This window comes from Diorhabda carinulata, chromosome X (genome assembly GCF_026250575.1).
Source record: "Diorhabda carinulata isolate Delta chromosome X, icDioCari1.1, whole genome shotgun sequence".
NCBI classification, from domain to species: Eukaryota; Metazoa; Arthropoda; class Insecta; order Coleoptera; family Chrysomelidae; genus Diorhabda; species Diorhabda carinulata.
Window position 1 is genome coordinate 66,989,108 of NC_079472.1, and position 17,799 is coordinate 67,006,906.

The 17,799-nt window shown below is 28.5% G+C and overlaps 3 protein-coding genes across 6 annotated transcripts in view; 2 read left to right on the plus strand and 1 right to left on the minus strand.

Annotated features, from left to right (window-relative positions):
* LOC130902250 (integrin alpha-PS4-like) overlaps positions 1–887 on the plus strand; it is a 63,830-nt gene extending 62,943 nt beyond the window's left edge. For all 4 annotated transcript variants that reach the window (XM_057814216.1, XM_057814217.1, XM_057814220.1 and 1 more), the window contains one exon: positions 565–887. In XM_057814216.1, coding sequence (XP_057670199.1) covers positions 565–717 — 153 coding nt within the window. In that variant the 3' untranslated portion in view covers positions 718–887. The remainder of the gene's footprint in view (positions 1–564) is intronic.
* Positions 888–3,619: 2,732 nt separating this feature from the next.
* Positions 3,620–12,808, plus strand: LOC130902256 (vacuolar fusion protein MON1 homolog A). Its single transcript, XM_057814238.1, has 4 exons — positions 3,620–4,053; positions 4,207–4,404; positions 6,123–6,366; positions 7,749–12,808. The coding sequence occupies exons 1-4, from the start codon at positions 3,764–3,766 to the stop codon at positions 8,460–8,462; spliced, it is 1,446 nt and encodes a 481-aa protein (XP_057670221.1). The 5' UTR covers positions 3,620–3,763; the 3' UTR covers positions 8,463–12,808.
* A 3,035-nt stretch (positions 12,809–15,843) lies between these two features.
* LOC130902257 (pre-mRNA-splicing factor 38) lies at positions 15,844–17,783 on the minus strand. Its single transcript, XM_057814239.1, has 2 exons — positions 16,994–17,783; positions 15,844–16,544 (listed from the first exon to the last, which is right to left on the minus strand). Exons 1-2 carry the CDS (start codon positions 17,459–17,461, stop codon positions 16,176–16,178), a joined length of 837 nt encoding a protein of 278 aa, XP_057670222.1. The 5' UTR covers positions 17,462–17,783; the 3' UTR covers positions 15,844–16,175.
* Positions 17,784–17,799: the final 16 nt, after the last annotated feature.

Below are 17,799 nucleotides of genomic sequence, written 5' to 3' on the forward strand. Positions count from 1 at the left end.
AAATGTAACGCTCATAATCTCAGCCGACATGCTAAGACAACGTCCCCATGTGGAAGTCGCGAGAAGACGCAAAATCAACAGAAAATTCTAAATTCTGATTAAACTTGTTGTCCTCGTTTTTTATTATTAATTCATACGTAAACAGTTGTCTTGCATAAAATCATTTTTTATAAAAATTTATTTATGTCTTGCCGTTTTCTGTTTGAAGTACAACAAACATTTCTTGATACAAATATTATGTTAATAAATTACGACTCGATTCAAACAATTCATTCATTTCTCTGGGATATGACGGTATATTGTGTGTACATGAATATTTAAGGAAAATCTTATTTATGATGTCAATACGAAGAAAAATTTTACAAACTTGTCTAATTATTACCAGAAACACCTTATATCTTCGTTAACCCTAAAAGTAGGTTCACTACATAAGAATGTAGGTATTTCGTTTTTTTAAAAAAATATATTCAGTTCCAGAGTCCTCTTTGATATATACGTTTAAATGTTCTGATTTTAAGGAGAGAAAATGTCAACACTTAAATATGTACTTACTTGTTATTTTAGGCCAATCAAGAAGCTAAAATATTGGAAATAATAGATTACAGTAATTCTCCAGATGATGAATTGGATCCAACTCAAGACCAAAATGAAGAAATTGGTCAACCAATTTTCCCGGAGCAGACAACCTCGTCACAGGAACAACTTGTAGATAATTAAGAAATATTTGAGTTTATTGAATTATTAGTTTGCTATATAGTTCTGAAATCTCAAAACGTATATCAGTTCATTGATATATAGTGACTAAATTTTTCCAGTATTTTTTGTCTTGAAATTTATTGTTTTTACTATTGTTAGAATTGCAATTAAAAATTATTTCAATGTACAAACGATTATTGTTTCCCCCACGATACCGCGATACATTCAAGCTTTGAAGAATGGAGAATTAATAATTTTTGAAAGATACATATAAAATTGACGTTTCGATTTTTCTTTATCTCTTTATCAAAAGATTTCTTGCGAGCATTTTCAAAAGAATAATTAATATATGATGATTAAATATTTGTACAATAGATAAAAACATATCTTTAGTAAAAACATAGTATTAGAATCAATGTATTTACCTCGAAATTTCAATAAAACCATATTATACCAGGTAGATTGAAATAAACTAATTATTCAAATTATGGTAAATTTGGCTGAGGTTTTTTATTTCTTGTTCTGTGAATGATAAAAATTTGAATCGATTATACCTTGGACTTTGTAATATCTGTTTTACCATTCAAATTATTCTTTATTAAAAAGTATGTAGATGATATAATTTAATCGCTTCCATATGATAATTTATTTATTTTACTTCAATAGTTTCCATCCCTATAAACAATTTATTATAGAAAAGGAGAATACTGAAAAATCGTTACCTTTTCTTTATATCAAATTTATAAGAAACGAAAATAATAAAATTTTAATTGTCTGGTATAGGAAACCAATAAGTTCTGGAAGATATATCAATTCATATCATTCATATCACCCCCGTAACACTAAAATTAATTTATTCAAACAGATAAAAAATAGAGTCTGATCCAATTGTTTATTTGACATTGACACGAACATTGAATCATCATTTTCAAACGTCATTTCTAACATTTCTTTTCCAAATATTTATACACCTTTACCATACATACAAATAGCGTACAGTCAAACACTTAATATTCAATCTATTTTTACTAAAGTAAAATATAAAACACCAATCAATAAATTGCCTTACATAGTATAAGAAATACCTTGTTTAAATTGTGACAAAAAGTACATTGGTCAGTCGAAAAGGTCACTGATCAATCGGGTAACTTCTCACAAGGGTGATAGCAGATTATATTCTGATAGATGTTCATTAGCGACTCATCTATATCACGAAGGACACAATATGAATTATGAATCTGCGAAAGTTTTGACAACCGAAGAAAACTATAAAAAAACGCCATTTTAACAATCAACTAACCTCACCTAACCTATAAATTTCAACTTCAATTAAAACGACCTAACCTATAAAATTTAATGTTATCTATAAATTTACCAATCAATATTAATCATCATTCATTAAAACTTATCCTTATCTAACCTATAAAAATTTAACGTCATTCATAATCTAACCAATCAAATATTAAAGAAAATACCTATACTAACCAGAATCAATATTGCTATCACAACAATAATCACTACCCATTTCAAATAAACCGCATACGCGTAACCGGAATTTTGCGTAATTACCCGCTCTCCATAGTTCACGTACCGAGCATGCGCACTTTCCTATATTCAGACACGACTACAATGTTCGATCCTTTATTATTACATTGTATACTTACCTCAAATATCTTTATCACTGATTTTCACACGCTTAGAAATTTAAATCTTTAAAATTCGCGAACCTCTATAGGGACTGAATTTCGCAATACACACGGCTTATGCTGATATAACTTTTTTTTCTATTATCCCATCAAGTGAAAGTATCTTGCATGGACATACCTGTTTACACCTGGCAACCCAGTAGTTTGTCTGGGTAAATAATAGACAACGCCATGTCTGCACATTCTATATGTTTTGTACTTTAAGTCCAGTATAAATTTTTTTATGTATATAAATATATGTATATATATATATATATATATATATATATATATATATAAATATAATGTAAGAAATATAGATAAAAATATTGTAAGTAGAAGTTTTATTATTTTTATATTGTATTTGACCATAATTACAGTTCTAGACGATGAATACATTAGTTTTCGAAATCTCGGAAAATATATTAAAGTTGGTTCGTTTTGGTGTTTCATGAAAAGATATTTTTACTTTAAATCTCAACCGTTATTCCCTCAATACTAATTCAACATTGTGGAAATGTTACCTGAACTATAAGTTTAGATTGTGGGAATTATAAATTATTAGTGCATATTTATTTTGCAGGTTTCCTTAATATTTGGTATTGTGGGTATGTCGTTGAGCATAATTATATTAATTAAATTTGAATAAGAACACTTCAAGATGTAATTTTAACGTTTTATAAGAAAAAAAAGGGAGATTCGTTGGGTATACTTTTGCGTCGGATGAGAACTTTTTATAGAGTGGAAGGTTCATCGGAACTGGCCTCTGCAGGTCAGAAACGTGCATATGTGAAATATATTCAATAAGACATTTTAGTTAGACGTCACAACCATATATTGTATAGGGGGATAAGTATCGTGTTATTTAAATTAAAATTTTGATAATTTTAATTTTCGTCTTTTGGCCAAAGATATTCATTTCAATCAAAAAAGTTCATCAATCAAAACAATTTTCCATACACAAATGAATTAAAGTCTTTGTTCGTCCCTCTCGACAATATGGCCAACGTCTCAAATCACGTTACTCGAAATGACTTTTAAATGCTCCTAATGTGAGTTCTTGTTTGTATGTATCTATTTGCAGTCTAATTTAAAAAGAACAATAAAAACGGAATTAAGGCAGTATACTACTAAATTATTATTAAGCAAAGACATTAAATGTCTGTGGGTAACTATTGCAAAAATAGTAGATACTCTATGGAAATACCATCGACCATATAATTCCATAGAAAGAAGAAGCGAGTGACACGTGTCAAAGAAAATTAAGGTTAAAAGTAGAAAAACATAAAAAGTTAAATAATGTAAAAGTCCATCATTTCGTTCAAAATATTAGGAAAAATTATTTGTAAACCGGCAACTAGCAACATATATCAATTATCAATATGTCCAATTTAGAAATAGAACCAGGGGCGGCGCCCGAAAGTGTCTTAATGACCACAGATATTTTAGATAATCTTGATCAAATGAGCTCTAGTCTTGAGGAGATAAAAAGTATCAGTTATGTCACTCAAGAAGAATGTAATGAGATCCCAAATAACGAAAATTTTGATTATAGTAATAATGATAATGAAGTTCCACCAACTGAGGACGACTTCCACTTGAATAAAGAATGGACTAGTAAGCTGAAACATGTATTTATTCTAAGTATGGCAGGAAAACCAATTTACTCTAGGTAAGTTTCTTATAATTAGAGCGCTTAGTCTTGAATAATTACAAACAATTTTTATTAAGTTCTGGTAGTTGACAGATTTTTTTAAACCAATTTGATGAATATTCTCAACATGTTTTACACTTCCTATTATTTGTGAAACAATCCATTTTTTAGGTATGGCAATGAAGATAAATTGGCGTGGCTTTTTGGAGTTATGCAAACTTTAGTTAGTTTTATTCAATCCTCAGATGATTGCATTCAGAGTATGCATGCAGGAGATACACATTTTGTGTTTTTAGTTAAAAAACCATTAATATTAGTTGCAGTGTCTAAAACAAAAGAAAGTGATAGTCAACTAAGATATCAATTGAAGTGAGTATCTACATTTAGATTAATGGTAGTATGCCGAATACTTTGTTTTTTGTTAGAATTATCAAATAATCCAAAAATATTGCTTTAACAAACTTATTAGATATAATAATTATTTAAAAAACTGTTTCATACAGAGGCTTGGTGTTGAATAATATAAATGTGCCGAGACCTCTTTTTCCAGCATCTAGTTAATCCTACCAAACATACAATATTCAAAGGAAGGATAGTATATATGAAATACTTTTAACCATATAATGTTTATTTTGAAATTCATGAATTAAAGATTGCCCATTTCTTAACACTGATACACTTTAGCTTTCTGCTCACATGCCTATTTGTAAACAAAATTCTCTTTTTATAAATACTAATGTAAGTTTGTCAATTGAAAACAAAATACATATATTTATTATTCAAAATAATGCTATAATCAAAAAAAAATGTCAATTCTTGATGTTATTGTCATTAGTATGTAATGTAAATAAAGCTGTCATGCCAACATTCCGATTTTTTCACTGACTACATATTTCATACATATTTTCCTATTTTTTTTTCTCAATAAGCAAATTTTGTTATGTCTTCAGGATGAGCTCTTTATTGGTTACTTTAGTGTTTAGTGGAGAAATATTAAGATATTTTTTATTCACAGTTCAATCAAAAAAGCAAATTTGGAACTGTCAAACACTTTGCCATGTGAGGTTTAAGCAGTGTACTAACTAATTCTTAAAAATATGTAAGCCTTGGTTTAACCACATCCAAGACATATGACTGAAATATAATATGTCCATTTATACATGCAATATCAAGTATGGAAAACAATATACTCCATCTACAAATCATACTTGATACCGGAAAGAGACTTTTTTGCTGATTAACAGTATCAACACCTGACTTAATCGAGTTGTAATATGTAATTGTTTCAGGTTTATCGATTTGCCCAGTTTTCAAGGAAGACATTCTTATTTTTCTTGGGTACATAAAAGTTCCAACTAAAGAATGTTTTTGTTTTTTGGGTACTTCAGCCAAAAGCACTGAAGTGAACCAATTGTCGCAAGTAAAATTCTGTTCAGAATTAGAAAAGGGCTCGTACAAATGTTTTAACAACATTTACTGAACTATTATATACAAAATATGGACAATTCGCTTGGTTAGCACCGTAAATTTTCATTTTCACAATAAAGCAAATACAACTATCATTTAACAAGAATATTTTCATCCCGTATTTGACGACCTTACTTTCTATATACTGACAAAAGTTGCAGCGTTCATGGAAACGCACTAATATTTCATCAATTGTACCAATTTTTCCCTGATGAGTAACAGGCTTGGCATCTCTACAAAAATCTCGAATAAATCTCATATTGGGGCCAGTTTATCTAGTTTCTTCCATTAACCTCTTGAAGTCAATGAAATCATTAGTTATAAGTACGTTCCATGTATGTAAAGATGTTTTAGCATTTTTGGCTGTCTTTTATCCTTTTCTTGTTTGACTCAATTCCTTCATCACCACATTCCTCTGTATCTATATGATGATCATAATTGTTTTCTAAGAAATTGACATTGCTTTTCTCATAAAGCAATTTTTCTTCTTGCTGTTGTTGAAGTTGTTCTTGTTATTCATCAAGAATTTTCAAGAAACGATATTGCTTCTTATTACATATTCATTCTTTTAATATAATATTTATTTGCTATATGTAATTATATTTTTCAATATATTTCAGTTACGCTTTTAATCAAATTACAAGTATTTTAACTCTAGCAAGGCTGAACAAAATTTATGAACAAAGGCAAAACTATGATCTTAGAAGACTACTTGCAGGTGTCGAAAGACTTATAGATCACCTTCTAACTTTCTCAGAAAATGAATCTTCTGTTATGTTGGGAGCTGTTCAATGCCTACCTCTCAACGCATCTATTAGAGATACTATTAGTTCAGCTATTGTAGGAGCCTGTAGTAAAATAAAGGTTTGTTCACATTCTGTTATATTTAGTGATAATAATACTACAAATCTGGAAATTAAAAGTACTTCAAGTAAACATTGTAATTTAGTGATTTAAAATAAGGTAATAATTATTATGTTAACTTTAGTATTGTTAGATTAAAAAGTAAGGTATATATGAACTGAATATAATGTATATGTACATTTCCCCAAATGTATACTCTGCTTTTACGTTTTGGTAAATAAATGTTTTGAGAAAAGTTGGAATACAAATAGATTAATAATGTTGCAGTAAAAAATATTTATTTAAATAAATATAATACAAAAGGCTTTAATAACGAAAAATTATTTTAATAAAAAATTGTAAATGACATACAAAACATACTTTTCTTTGCATATTATATAATATGTCGTCGCTTACGATACCAACATTCCTAAATACAATTTTCGTCCTAGCCAGGTTGTAAGCATATTTTGAACATCTTGATTCGCTTGCTCTATCGAGACCTGGCTTTGGGAATGACGAGGCTTCCCGTGTATTATTTTCACATCATCCCACATATTTGCTAATTCTTGGATAATTTTAATTGCAACAAATTTAGTTAAATGATTTGGATAATTTAAAATAAATTTAAATTTATTATCTGGTTGTGTCTGTAAATCTATAAGATCCACTTGACACCTAAAATTCATTTCGCTCGTCAAAATTGGTTTGATCACAATTCCTTTTTTCTTGCCCTTTGCCTTTTTTTAACATGCTTTACATAAAGATAAATACAACATAACTGCTTCAGTAGTAATGTTGTTGTATTTGTTATTTATTTCTGTCACTAATCTGTTTTCGGACACCATGGTAGTTGCCAAATGAGCATCGTGTATAATCCCACGAGTTTCTTCAATTTTTGCAAAATATTTTATGCTACCCCCTTCTTTAAATGGACTTAATTTTTCTTCTTGTCCTACCATTATTATATCGTATCTTTTCAGCCGTCGATAATCTACATCACTTTTATTCTTTTCTTTTAATTTTGCTGCCTTTACTTCCAATAATATTTTTTCATACTGATGCTGGTTCAAATGAATATTATTTTTGTGTTTTTGTGTTTTTGTGTTACAATTTGTTCTAATTGGTTTTTAATTTTTTCTTTTTGTTCCATTGTTTTACAAAAATGCTCACATTTACCAAAACGACATGGTCATTGTGAATTCAATGTACATTTCCCTTTTCCCTAATTAATCAAAATTTTCGGTGGTTTTGGATAACCAGAAACTCTTTCCAAACATTGATAAAACACAAGAAGCGTCTCAAAAAGATATTATTAAAGCTAGTAGAATTTTCATATTTAGAAATATAAAATGCATGTGTAAGTTTAAATATTATAAAAATTATTATTGTCTGTGTTTTAGAATTTGGTGTTTGCTATACTATTAGCCAATAATAAGCTCATCACACTGGTTCGTATGAAGAAATATTGCCTCCATCCTGCTGACTTACATCTGATCTTCAATTTAGTTCAAGCTTCTGAGAGCCTTAAAAATTCTGAAAGTTGGACTCCACTCTGTCTGCCGAAGTTCGACGCTAGCGGATTTCTCTATGGTCATGTTTCTTATTTATCTGAGGACTGTCAAGCTTGTTTGCTGCTTCTAACAGTTGAAAAAGATGTATTTTTCACTCTCAGTGAAGCTAAACAAAAGATAGTGGAAAAACTGAGACGGAGCAATTGCTTAGAAGCTATTAATGAATCATTAGCAGCACCACTAGAGAGTTGTGCGAGTGCTGGGTTCACAGAAATACGTCATTATTTATATAAATGTAAATCTACTGCTCAATTTTACCAACCAAACATAAGTCCTCCTTACACTCAAACAAAATCTGATTTAACAGAAATTTATAAAAGGACACATCATAGGTTGCACAGTACTTCTAAACCCCTTAAACTCTTATTTGAGAGAAATTCAAACGAAGCTATTCTTGCATGGGATACTAAGGGTTTCGAACTATTTGTTGTTTTTGAACCACTTGTAGATACTTCTACTGCCATTGTTTTGGTAGGTAGACTTCTAAATTGGATTAAGAAAAGAGAAGAAAAGTTTTTCCATTTAAATGCACCTACATTTTAAAAACAAAAAAACACAAGGTTTGTCACTAGTAAATTATTTTATTTGTTGAACTCTCATATTTATATATTAATATTTGAAAAATAATATTTTACAAACCCTGCATCAGATATGTGTGATAAGCTAGCTTTAGTCAAATTCTTATTATCTATGGCATTGAAGATATCTTTGTAAAATCAAACTGTAGTATAATTCACAGAAAAAGTTAAAATATTGACTGAACTTTGGAATAATTAGGGAAAAGCTGGTATATGAGTTGCTCAAGCAAATTTGCAAGTAAAAGCAAACTGAATTTGAATTTGATTAAAAAAATTCGAGCTTCTAACAATTCTATTGACTTGATTTATGATGATGTCTACTGACTATATCCAACAAAATGTTATGGTTGTAACGAATCTCATTAGTACTGGCACTGTAACATGTGTTGTTGATTTTTGTTTAGCAGGAAGAAGAATTTAAAATTAATATATAAATCGTGCAGCTAGATTTTTAATAAATATTTCTTCTGACCCCATTGTCTCGTTAAAAATGTCACTCAGATTAGATAAAAGCTTACAAGACACGATATTTGCAAATATCTTGTTAACGGTTACATTTCTTAAAAATCATAGCTACCAAATTTCTAACTGAGAAAATTGTATGGAAATATAAACATTCTTTTATATTACATTCATAACCTACAATCAGACAATTCAACGTATAATCAAGGTGTCCAGAAACTGATCTAACAAATGCAAATTACAGATATTTATATCCATCTAACCTAGTTTCTCCTAAAAGAGCTACTATTTATGAAGCATATTAAAAAAAATAATACCACCTACAATGTTCAAGTTTGGTATATTGTACAGTGATGAATTGAGGACAATACACCCACATTTTTTATTGCCTTCAAAAGCCTTTAACATGAAAAGGGTAATAGAAAAATGTAGTAAAGTTTTTTGAGTGGTATCAGAGAGACAGAAAGTTTTCCAAACAAAAAAATGTATACTATTTGTTACTGTCATCCATTTTATAGGAAATATCTATTTCTTTATCTTTGGCATTCAGTATAATTAATTAATCTTCACAATGCTTATTTAATTTACTTGTTGCTCCTCCCAACTTCAACTCTTGTGACAGTAGTAAAATGGCGGGCTTATGATTAACAATTTAGACCAGGTTTATACAATGTACCAAATTTTTTTTAAGCAATTTTCAAGATATTCTTCAAAAAATGATTTAACAGCGACATATCCAAAGGCCTATAACTCTCTTAGATGGAATTTTTGAATAAATAAAAATAGATAAAATTACGTCAAGTAATTTCAGTATATGTTGGACAGGAACTCTGTTTATTACACTCTACGGCACAAAAATACAATATCAGGATTAAGTGATATTGTGATCGGATGTGCTCACTTAATATTTTTATTTAATTTTCGTAAATCCAAACAACGCAGAAATGAAAACTATTTTATTTTCGCGTCTTAAAAGTAATACTTGTTTTTTATGCAATTTTCTAAGTTAAAATTTTTGTTACCATCGTTTCTTTAAAGTAAGCTAACGGGAGATTTGCAATAAACCGTTGTGACTAGGATTTTTAGGAAACACCAATAAAGGTTCATGCAAAACTTTCACCTAATTTTTCCAAAGTAGAATGTCTCTATTTTTTATATCTGTACTGGTACCCATGCATATAGCACTCCAAATTATAATGTATATCATATCATACATTGTAAATACTCAAGATCTCTAATATTTTTTATGTAGTGAACTTGAATATTTAAGTTTATTAAACTTTTCAATCCTTTCTTGAGAATTTTTAAAAATAAGGGAAAATGAATAACTAATGAAATGTCAACTCTTGACATAAAATGAAGATAATAGTATTACTTATTTATGTATTGTAATAATCATGTATCAACAACAACAAATTCATTAGTATTCAAGAAAAATTAATTTTGGTATTGAAATTTTTATTGATTGGATGCTAGAAAAATCTCACAAAATATAAATAGCTATATAATTATTTGAAAAAAAGGGTATTTATAAACAAGGTACATTAATGTAAATATCTGAAAGTTTTTTCAATTGTATATATCTATAAATAGTTATGTAAAAAATATATAATATAATGAAACTTTATTAAAGGCAAAATGTTGACAATTCAAATTAAAAAACCAACTGTGTGCTCCTTTGTCATTGAAGCTTCTGCAGCTTATTAAAATATATTGTCAATATTTCTAGAACCAAATTCATAATACGCAAAGAATGGCGTTTTAAAATTAACATTTATTATAAACATCAAGCAAATAGATATTCAAAATTGTTTCTGTTTGCATTATACCTAACTGATTATAGACATAAAAGATCGAAGACAAAGAATGTTGTAGATCGTCACCATTCAGCAATTTTTTAATTAGAGGAATCTACTTAAAAATCAATATCATAACTATTGGAAACTAGAAAAATCTTTGTCACGTATGTAAATCTGGATATTCGACAACTAAATAAAATAGAAGAATAAAAATTTTCAATGTTCATCATCAACTCCAATCTTTAAATGGCAATAAAAATTTTCCTGTACCGTTAGTATAGAGTTATTGATAATTGCACTCTGTAAGTCGTTATTATCCTTTTTTGATATATATGTGGTCTTTAAGGAATGCCATATTGACATCTTTGAAACTACAGATACGTTTCCTCGTATTTGTTCACTGACTATAACAGCAAAAAAATCTTATAGCCCGATTTATAAAAAATAGGGCAGGGACGAGAAGTATTGAAACTAAAAAAATAGTGGAAGGAAGGGAGTGACTTTTTAAAGGGAAAAAACTGTTTATATTCTATAGAAAAAAAGTTAAATACCAAAGATGTAGGTATTTTTTATTTTTATTATTTTCGATGTTAAGTCAAAATATGGTGAAAAAATAAATATTATAATTTAAAAAAATTACACTTTGTTTTGTGCACAAAAAGGTAGCTTTTCACCGAATTGAGAAATATTTTTTAATAGGAAAATAAAAAATCAAAAAGATGGTTATAATAAATTTTGAGGTTATGTGAAAAAATTCTAAATGCAAAAGCTGTAGATCTCATCTATCCTACCTACAGCTTTGCTACTTACCTTGCTTGAGTGAATGAGTATGAAATCTAAAATCTTTTTTCTTGCTAGCTAGTTGCTCCTATTTTGCCAGAAAAAAAGATTCAACCCCAGTTCTTTTTGTGAAAGCCTGTGAGCGGTGTCTTGGTAGCATGCAATTCGTGTTTTATAGTAAAACGACGATATTCATATCGCCTTCAAGGCGTGAAGAGTCGTTTGTAAATCGAAACAGGCTACTCGGTGAAAATCTGTAATTTTTTGTGTAATATTTTCTTCCGTCTATATCTATTTTTAAGTATTTGCTCTTGTTGACTCTCTGCTCTCTTTAATAGTGTCCAAAACATTTCTATACTCACCTTTTCCTTTAAAATTGTTTTCCAAAACTTCGTCAATCTGTTTATTAGTCACAACTCAGATATTTCTTTAATTTATAATTTCTTAGTCCTTTTGATATATTAATTCATCTGAATGTTCTTGATTTTAGATCTCTTGTGTTTTAAAATTAGTTTTTTTCAATAATTTTTGGAAGAAAGATAAAATTTGACGTTTCGACTTTTCTTTAAATCTAAAAGAAACTAATTTTAAAACAGAAGAGACCTAAAATCAAGAACATTTAGCTGCATTAATGATCAGATATTTGCAGTGTATTTTGAAAAAATAAATATTCTTACCGACTAAGTATTTTTAGTTAAAACAACTGTTACGCTTTTGATTAACTTGATTCAACACATAATATAGCTGCTATTTTAAATCTTTTGAAGCCCAAAACGTTTAAAAATATTATTTTTTCTTCCGTAAATGTTATGAAACATTTGAATCTACGTTTATTTTTATAAAATGAAATCATTTTTTTCTAACCAATTTTAAATCATTTGTTTTATCGACAAGTCTATATGACTTTGTATAGTTTACGTGTCCAAAGTATTTAAAGTCGATGTAGACTTTCACCTCTTTGATACGTAAAAAAAGTTTTCATTTTCTAACCATTTGGTATTCAAACCCCTAAAGAACAAAATCTTTTGTTTTTCCATTGTTATTAAAGAGTCGAAAACTACTTGTTATGATGTTTACTGTGTACAATAAAGATAAGAGATAAAACATTTTTCTTCATATTCTGCATTATTAAGATATATGAATTGGTTACATTGAATTGTACAAACTTGTTAAAATACTTGAAGTAATAGGTTAAAAATAACTGTGATAATCACATTATTATACTACAATTTTTATTTATATCAATTTAATAAAACACTTTAGTTTTAAAGAAGTTTTTTATTACAACAAAACCGCAACAAAATATAGAAAAAATAGAAAATAATGATATTTTCTATTTTTTTTAAGGTAAATGCCATTTGTAAAGAGCTTTTGAATAATAATTTTTGTACCTAGTTAACTAAACAAGTTCAAATGTTATATACCTAATTATCAATATGTAGGTACATATTTGTATTTGGTTAAAGCGATTAATTAAAAGGGAGTATGCTCTTACTTAATTTTATGTAATTGATTAATATAATCAATAATTGTGATACATTGAATACAATGTGGGCCAAAGAGATCGAAGATCGAAAACTCGAAACAAATATTTCTTGATTACGGCAGCTATAAAGCTGAAAAATAACATTGTGATTTGATTCCCACCAAAATAAAACTAAACAATAGAATTATTCCTTATTATTCATTTCACAAACAGGGTTTTTCTGCAAAGAAAAAAAAGAAGTTGACGATGTCAAGTTTTGGATCCAGTATACCTACAGAACAGAGTATTGAGTTACAGGTTACAGGACCACAAAAAAGTACAAATGTGTGAAAAAGAATCAATCCTCGATATTTTGATTACTTTCGATTAATCGATTACCGATTATTTTTAAAAATATATATAGATTAATCGATTATTTTGCCCACCCCTAATTATAACCCTCCTACCTGAAATGCATCTGTTTTGATTTGTAAAAAGGGGGGTCGTTTTTGGGATTTTACAGTAATTTACATATGGAACAAGAGCCTATTCATTGCTGCTCACTATATAGTTTATTAGTTAAGGTATGAATGTGAAATTTCCTGCTGAAGTTGTTTTTCCCAGTGGTATTGTTTTTAGCAAGAAGTTCATTAGTGGAAACATTTATTATAAACAAGTAGGTCAAGTTAACAGGTTTCAGTTTACCTCCGATCTTCGAAGACGATAACGTGGTTATCGAAACGCGCGTCAGACGTTTCTGAATTGAATAACACGCTTATTTGTGCCTATCTATCTAAGCCAATAGTCGTAAACAGCAAGGTTGTTATGGTAGAAAAACTTGCATTTGAAAGATACGACATCAAAAACTAGTACATCTAAATCTATGACAAAACTATTACTAAAAAAAAAAGTAGATAAAAAATATTAGTATTGTACAGTGTCTTGGATGAATAAAATTATATGCGCTTGCGCTCTGTGTGCGCACGATATATTGATGAAGATTTTAACGGCCTAAATGAAGTGGTGTGCCCAGAATTTTGCTTAGGTCGAGGTCAGGACATAAGTCCAAGAAAAACCTGAGGGGTGAAATTTAAAAAAATGTTTTAAATGGTATAGTTTTGGCGCCCCTTAGAGAGTGCCATAGTTACAAAAATCAAATTACTCTATAATTCTTGGGCTCTAAATTATATATAAGATCAGCCTTGACACCGTTTGAATAAGCTATTTAACTAAAAAGTAAGTATTTCCTTACACAGCCTTGAAGTCAAAATTTTTGTTTGCACCGAATATAATTTTGTACGGAATGTTCGGAAACTTTCTTGGAGTTACAAAAGACAAAAACCATATATTTTATTTGATTTTTTTAGAACATTATATTTCTTGGCTCTGAAGGGGGGCTCCGGTCCCACTCGTCTCCTCAGATTGCCACGCCACTGAAGAGAACAAGACATTTTTGTATGTCCGTTATGCGAACATATTTGTATTATCCAAAATACATGTTGACAGATAAATGATTATATTTTTCTACAATTACGGCCATATTTTCAACATTGTGTTGATAGTTTTTTTTTCAAAATTTGTGAAAACAAATTCGATACCGATTTTTGCGACAATAATTAGAAAATTAGAAACTGTTCTAAGCAAACTTTATATAAATATTCCATTCTTTTTTCTATATGTAGATGATTACATTACTGCTGTACCAAAGAATCAAATATAAGTAAAAAAATTCAATTCTTATGATGAAAAACTTCAGTTCACAACCGAAGTTGAAAAAAATAGTAGAATCAATTTTCTTGGTGTCACATTATATCAAATTAATATTAACATAAGAACAGAATGGTATACAACACCAACTTGGTCCTCAAGATATTTAAACTTCAATTCGTGTCATCCTATGTCACAAAAAAGATGAGTGATAGATCTATCCAACTATCAAATCCTGAATTTAGATGCTTAGCTATTCAAAAAGCAAAAAACTGCATTGAAACAAAATAATTGTCCAGAAACAATGATAAATAACATATTCAAGAAAAGGATAAACAAATACTACAATCAATTTAAAAACAAAACAGAAATGAAATATCAAAACATAAAACATTTTTCCTTACCATATGTACAAGGACTTTCCCAACAAGTATCGAATTATTTCAATAAATATGATATTAGTATAAGTCATAGAGGACATAATACATTATCCAAATATTTCACTAAATTAAAATCTAAAACACCAAAAAACAAAAAAATTAATATTATATATCAAGTGCCTTGTACTAATTGTGACGCTGTCTACATAGGGCAAACATTTCAGTATTTAGAAAATAGACTAAGACATCATCAATATGATAAAAAAAGAACTGTATTTAACGAACCATGAAATATCAAAAAAACATAAATTCAATTATTAAGATTCAAAAATTCTTGAAACGGAATCTAATACACAAAAAAGAGAATTTTTAGGAAATGATTCACATTCATAAGAACGAAAAAGCTAAATAATTTAAGTAAAATTTATAGCTCTATTTTGTTAATTCTAATAAATTTAATATATTTGAGATGTGGAAACCAAGGAAAAATTAATTTTTCTAATTGGAGCAAAGTTCTAAGTTTATTTTATCCTTATTTTGATATTCATGATGAAGTTGATCTATATAAATAAGCAAATTGTCAGTGTCAATATCATATTTTGATAAAGACTTAAAGAAAAGTCGAAATGTCAAAATTTATCTTTCTTTTAAAAACTATTAAAAAAAATTTATTTTAAAACAGAAGAGACCTAAATTTTTTTTCTCTAATTTCTTGGGTCTGTAGGTTGTTTGGATGAAATAATCAGACTTCAATGAAATATCACATTTTTATGTTATATATGTATAACTTAACGTTATAAGGCTGCCTCAGATCTTACAGTTGCAAACCCAGAGACGTCATGGTCGTGCATATATTTACTTGTACGTACGTACATCATCAAGTTTGGATCTACCTGTTTTCAAATTATCAAAATTCTAAGCAAAAGTTAAAGTAGGAATTAAATATTGATATATATTATACATATATAGACGACTTATTTTAATTAATGTCATTAAAACTGAATAAATTATATTAAAAATGTTCATTTTCTAAATTGATTATTTTTATTTGAAATCATAAAAAAAATTATATAGTAATACCAAATTTATCTTCTCTTTCTATCATTATCTCTTTTCTTTTCTTCTTTTCGTCTTTCTCTATCTCTTCTACTTCTGTCTTTACCCCTTTTGTCTTTATCCCTTTCCCTCTCCTTATCCTTATCTTTTTTATGCTTTTCTCTTTCTCGACTGTGATGCCTGTCTCTTGAACGACTTCTATCCCTCTTTTTATCTTTTTTCTTTTCTTTCTTTTCTTCTTTGGGTATTTCATCCAAATCATATTTCAATAATTCTTCATCTTCTATATCTATATCATCATCTAAGTCATCTTCTAAAGCTGATATTTTTGCTTCTATCTCATTATTTTCTTCCAGAACAGAACGTTTCTGAATTCTAGGTAGTATTATGTCACAAACCTGAAAACACAAAAAAAATTTGAAACATAAACTTTATTAGGAGTATTATTAAAACAACTTTTATATTTATATTATATAATTTTTTTTATATCTTGCTTTGATTCCAAGATATTGATACTTGAAGTAAGCAATATGTTCCTTATAATATGTTATTGGAATATTAAGAGTAAATTATGTAAAAATTAATAAAATCCCTTTGTTAAATTACAAGACTTGTGGTGGATTTAAAGCTATATAATTTTCATTCTAGATGAAGTATCAAACATCATCTTTTCCATAAAGCTAATCTCAAACTAACATTTTGTTGTTACTTCAAGTATAGACATCTAGAAAACAAAACGAGATATGGAAACAATTTTATTCTTCATAATTGTTTTATTTCGCCTAATTCAAAATTCAATGTCAGGCAGCGCCATGGAAATCGTACTAATGAATCTATCAAGTCTTACCCTTTCTTCCCTTAAAAGTTCATCAATAAATTCATCCATATGTACAATCTCAAACTGGGATTGGCGGTTTTGTCTTCTTAATTTTCTGTTATCATTATATAATGGCTCTAAATATTTGTAACAGTCAAGAGATGATCCAGTTAACCTCATGTAAAAGGCTCCTAACGCTCTCACGTATTTAAATTCTTCATTTTTTATAAATTCAACAACAATATCTTTTTCTGGCTGAATTTGTAGCATTTTGAGAGTTAAGCATAAAAATGGAGTAGGTTTTATATTACCTCCAAAAACACCACCTATAAATCGTAACTCCATAGCTTTATCCACAAGAAGTTCTGCTGTAAGTGCAAAGCATTCCTCTTTCCAATATTTGGAATCATAAATTCTGGAGCGAATTATTTTTTCCACTAAATATTGAGGATTCGTTCCGTGAACAGATTTTGCATCTTTTACAGTTCTATTAGCCATTATTGACTATTAACAAATGAAGATTAACATTAATTATAAATTCGTCTACTATTGATGATGCTCAAGTAAAGTTTAACGATATGTAGTCAAATTGTAAATATAACCACAATAGTGGCAGAACAAAAAGTCTGGTCTGAGTCTAATGTTGGTCTTCTTTCTCAGTCAACTTAATTCTTGGGAGTTGTCATTAGGAAATCGAATATCCAGTCAAAATTTCTACTTAAAAGAGGAAACTAATTGTTATCCATTCTTTTATTTTAAATCAATTTAATTTCCTAGTATATAAAGTATATACAGGTATAAATGCGTATTATACTGGAGGCCAGAGATTTTTGTTA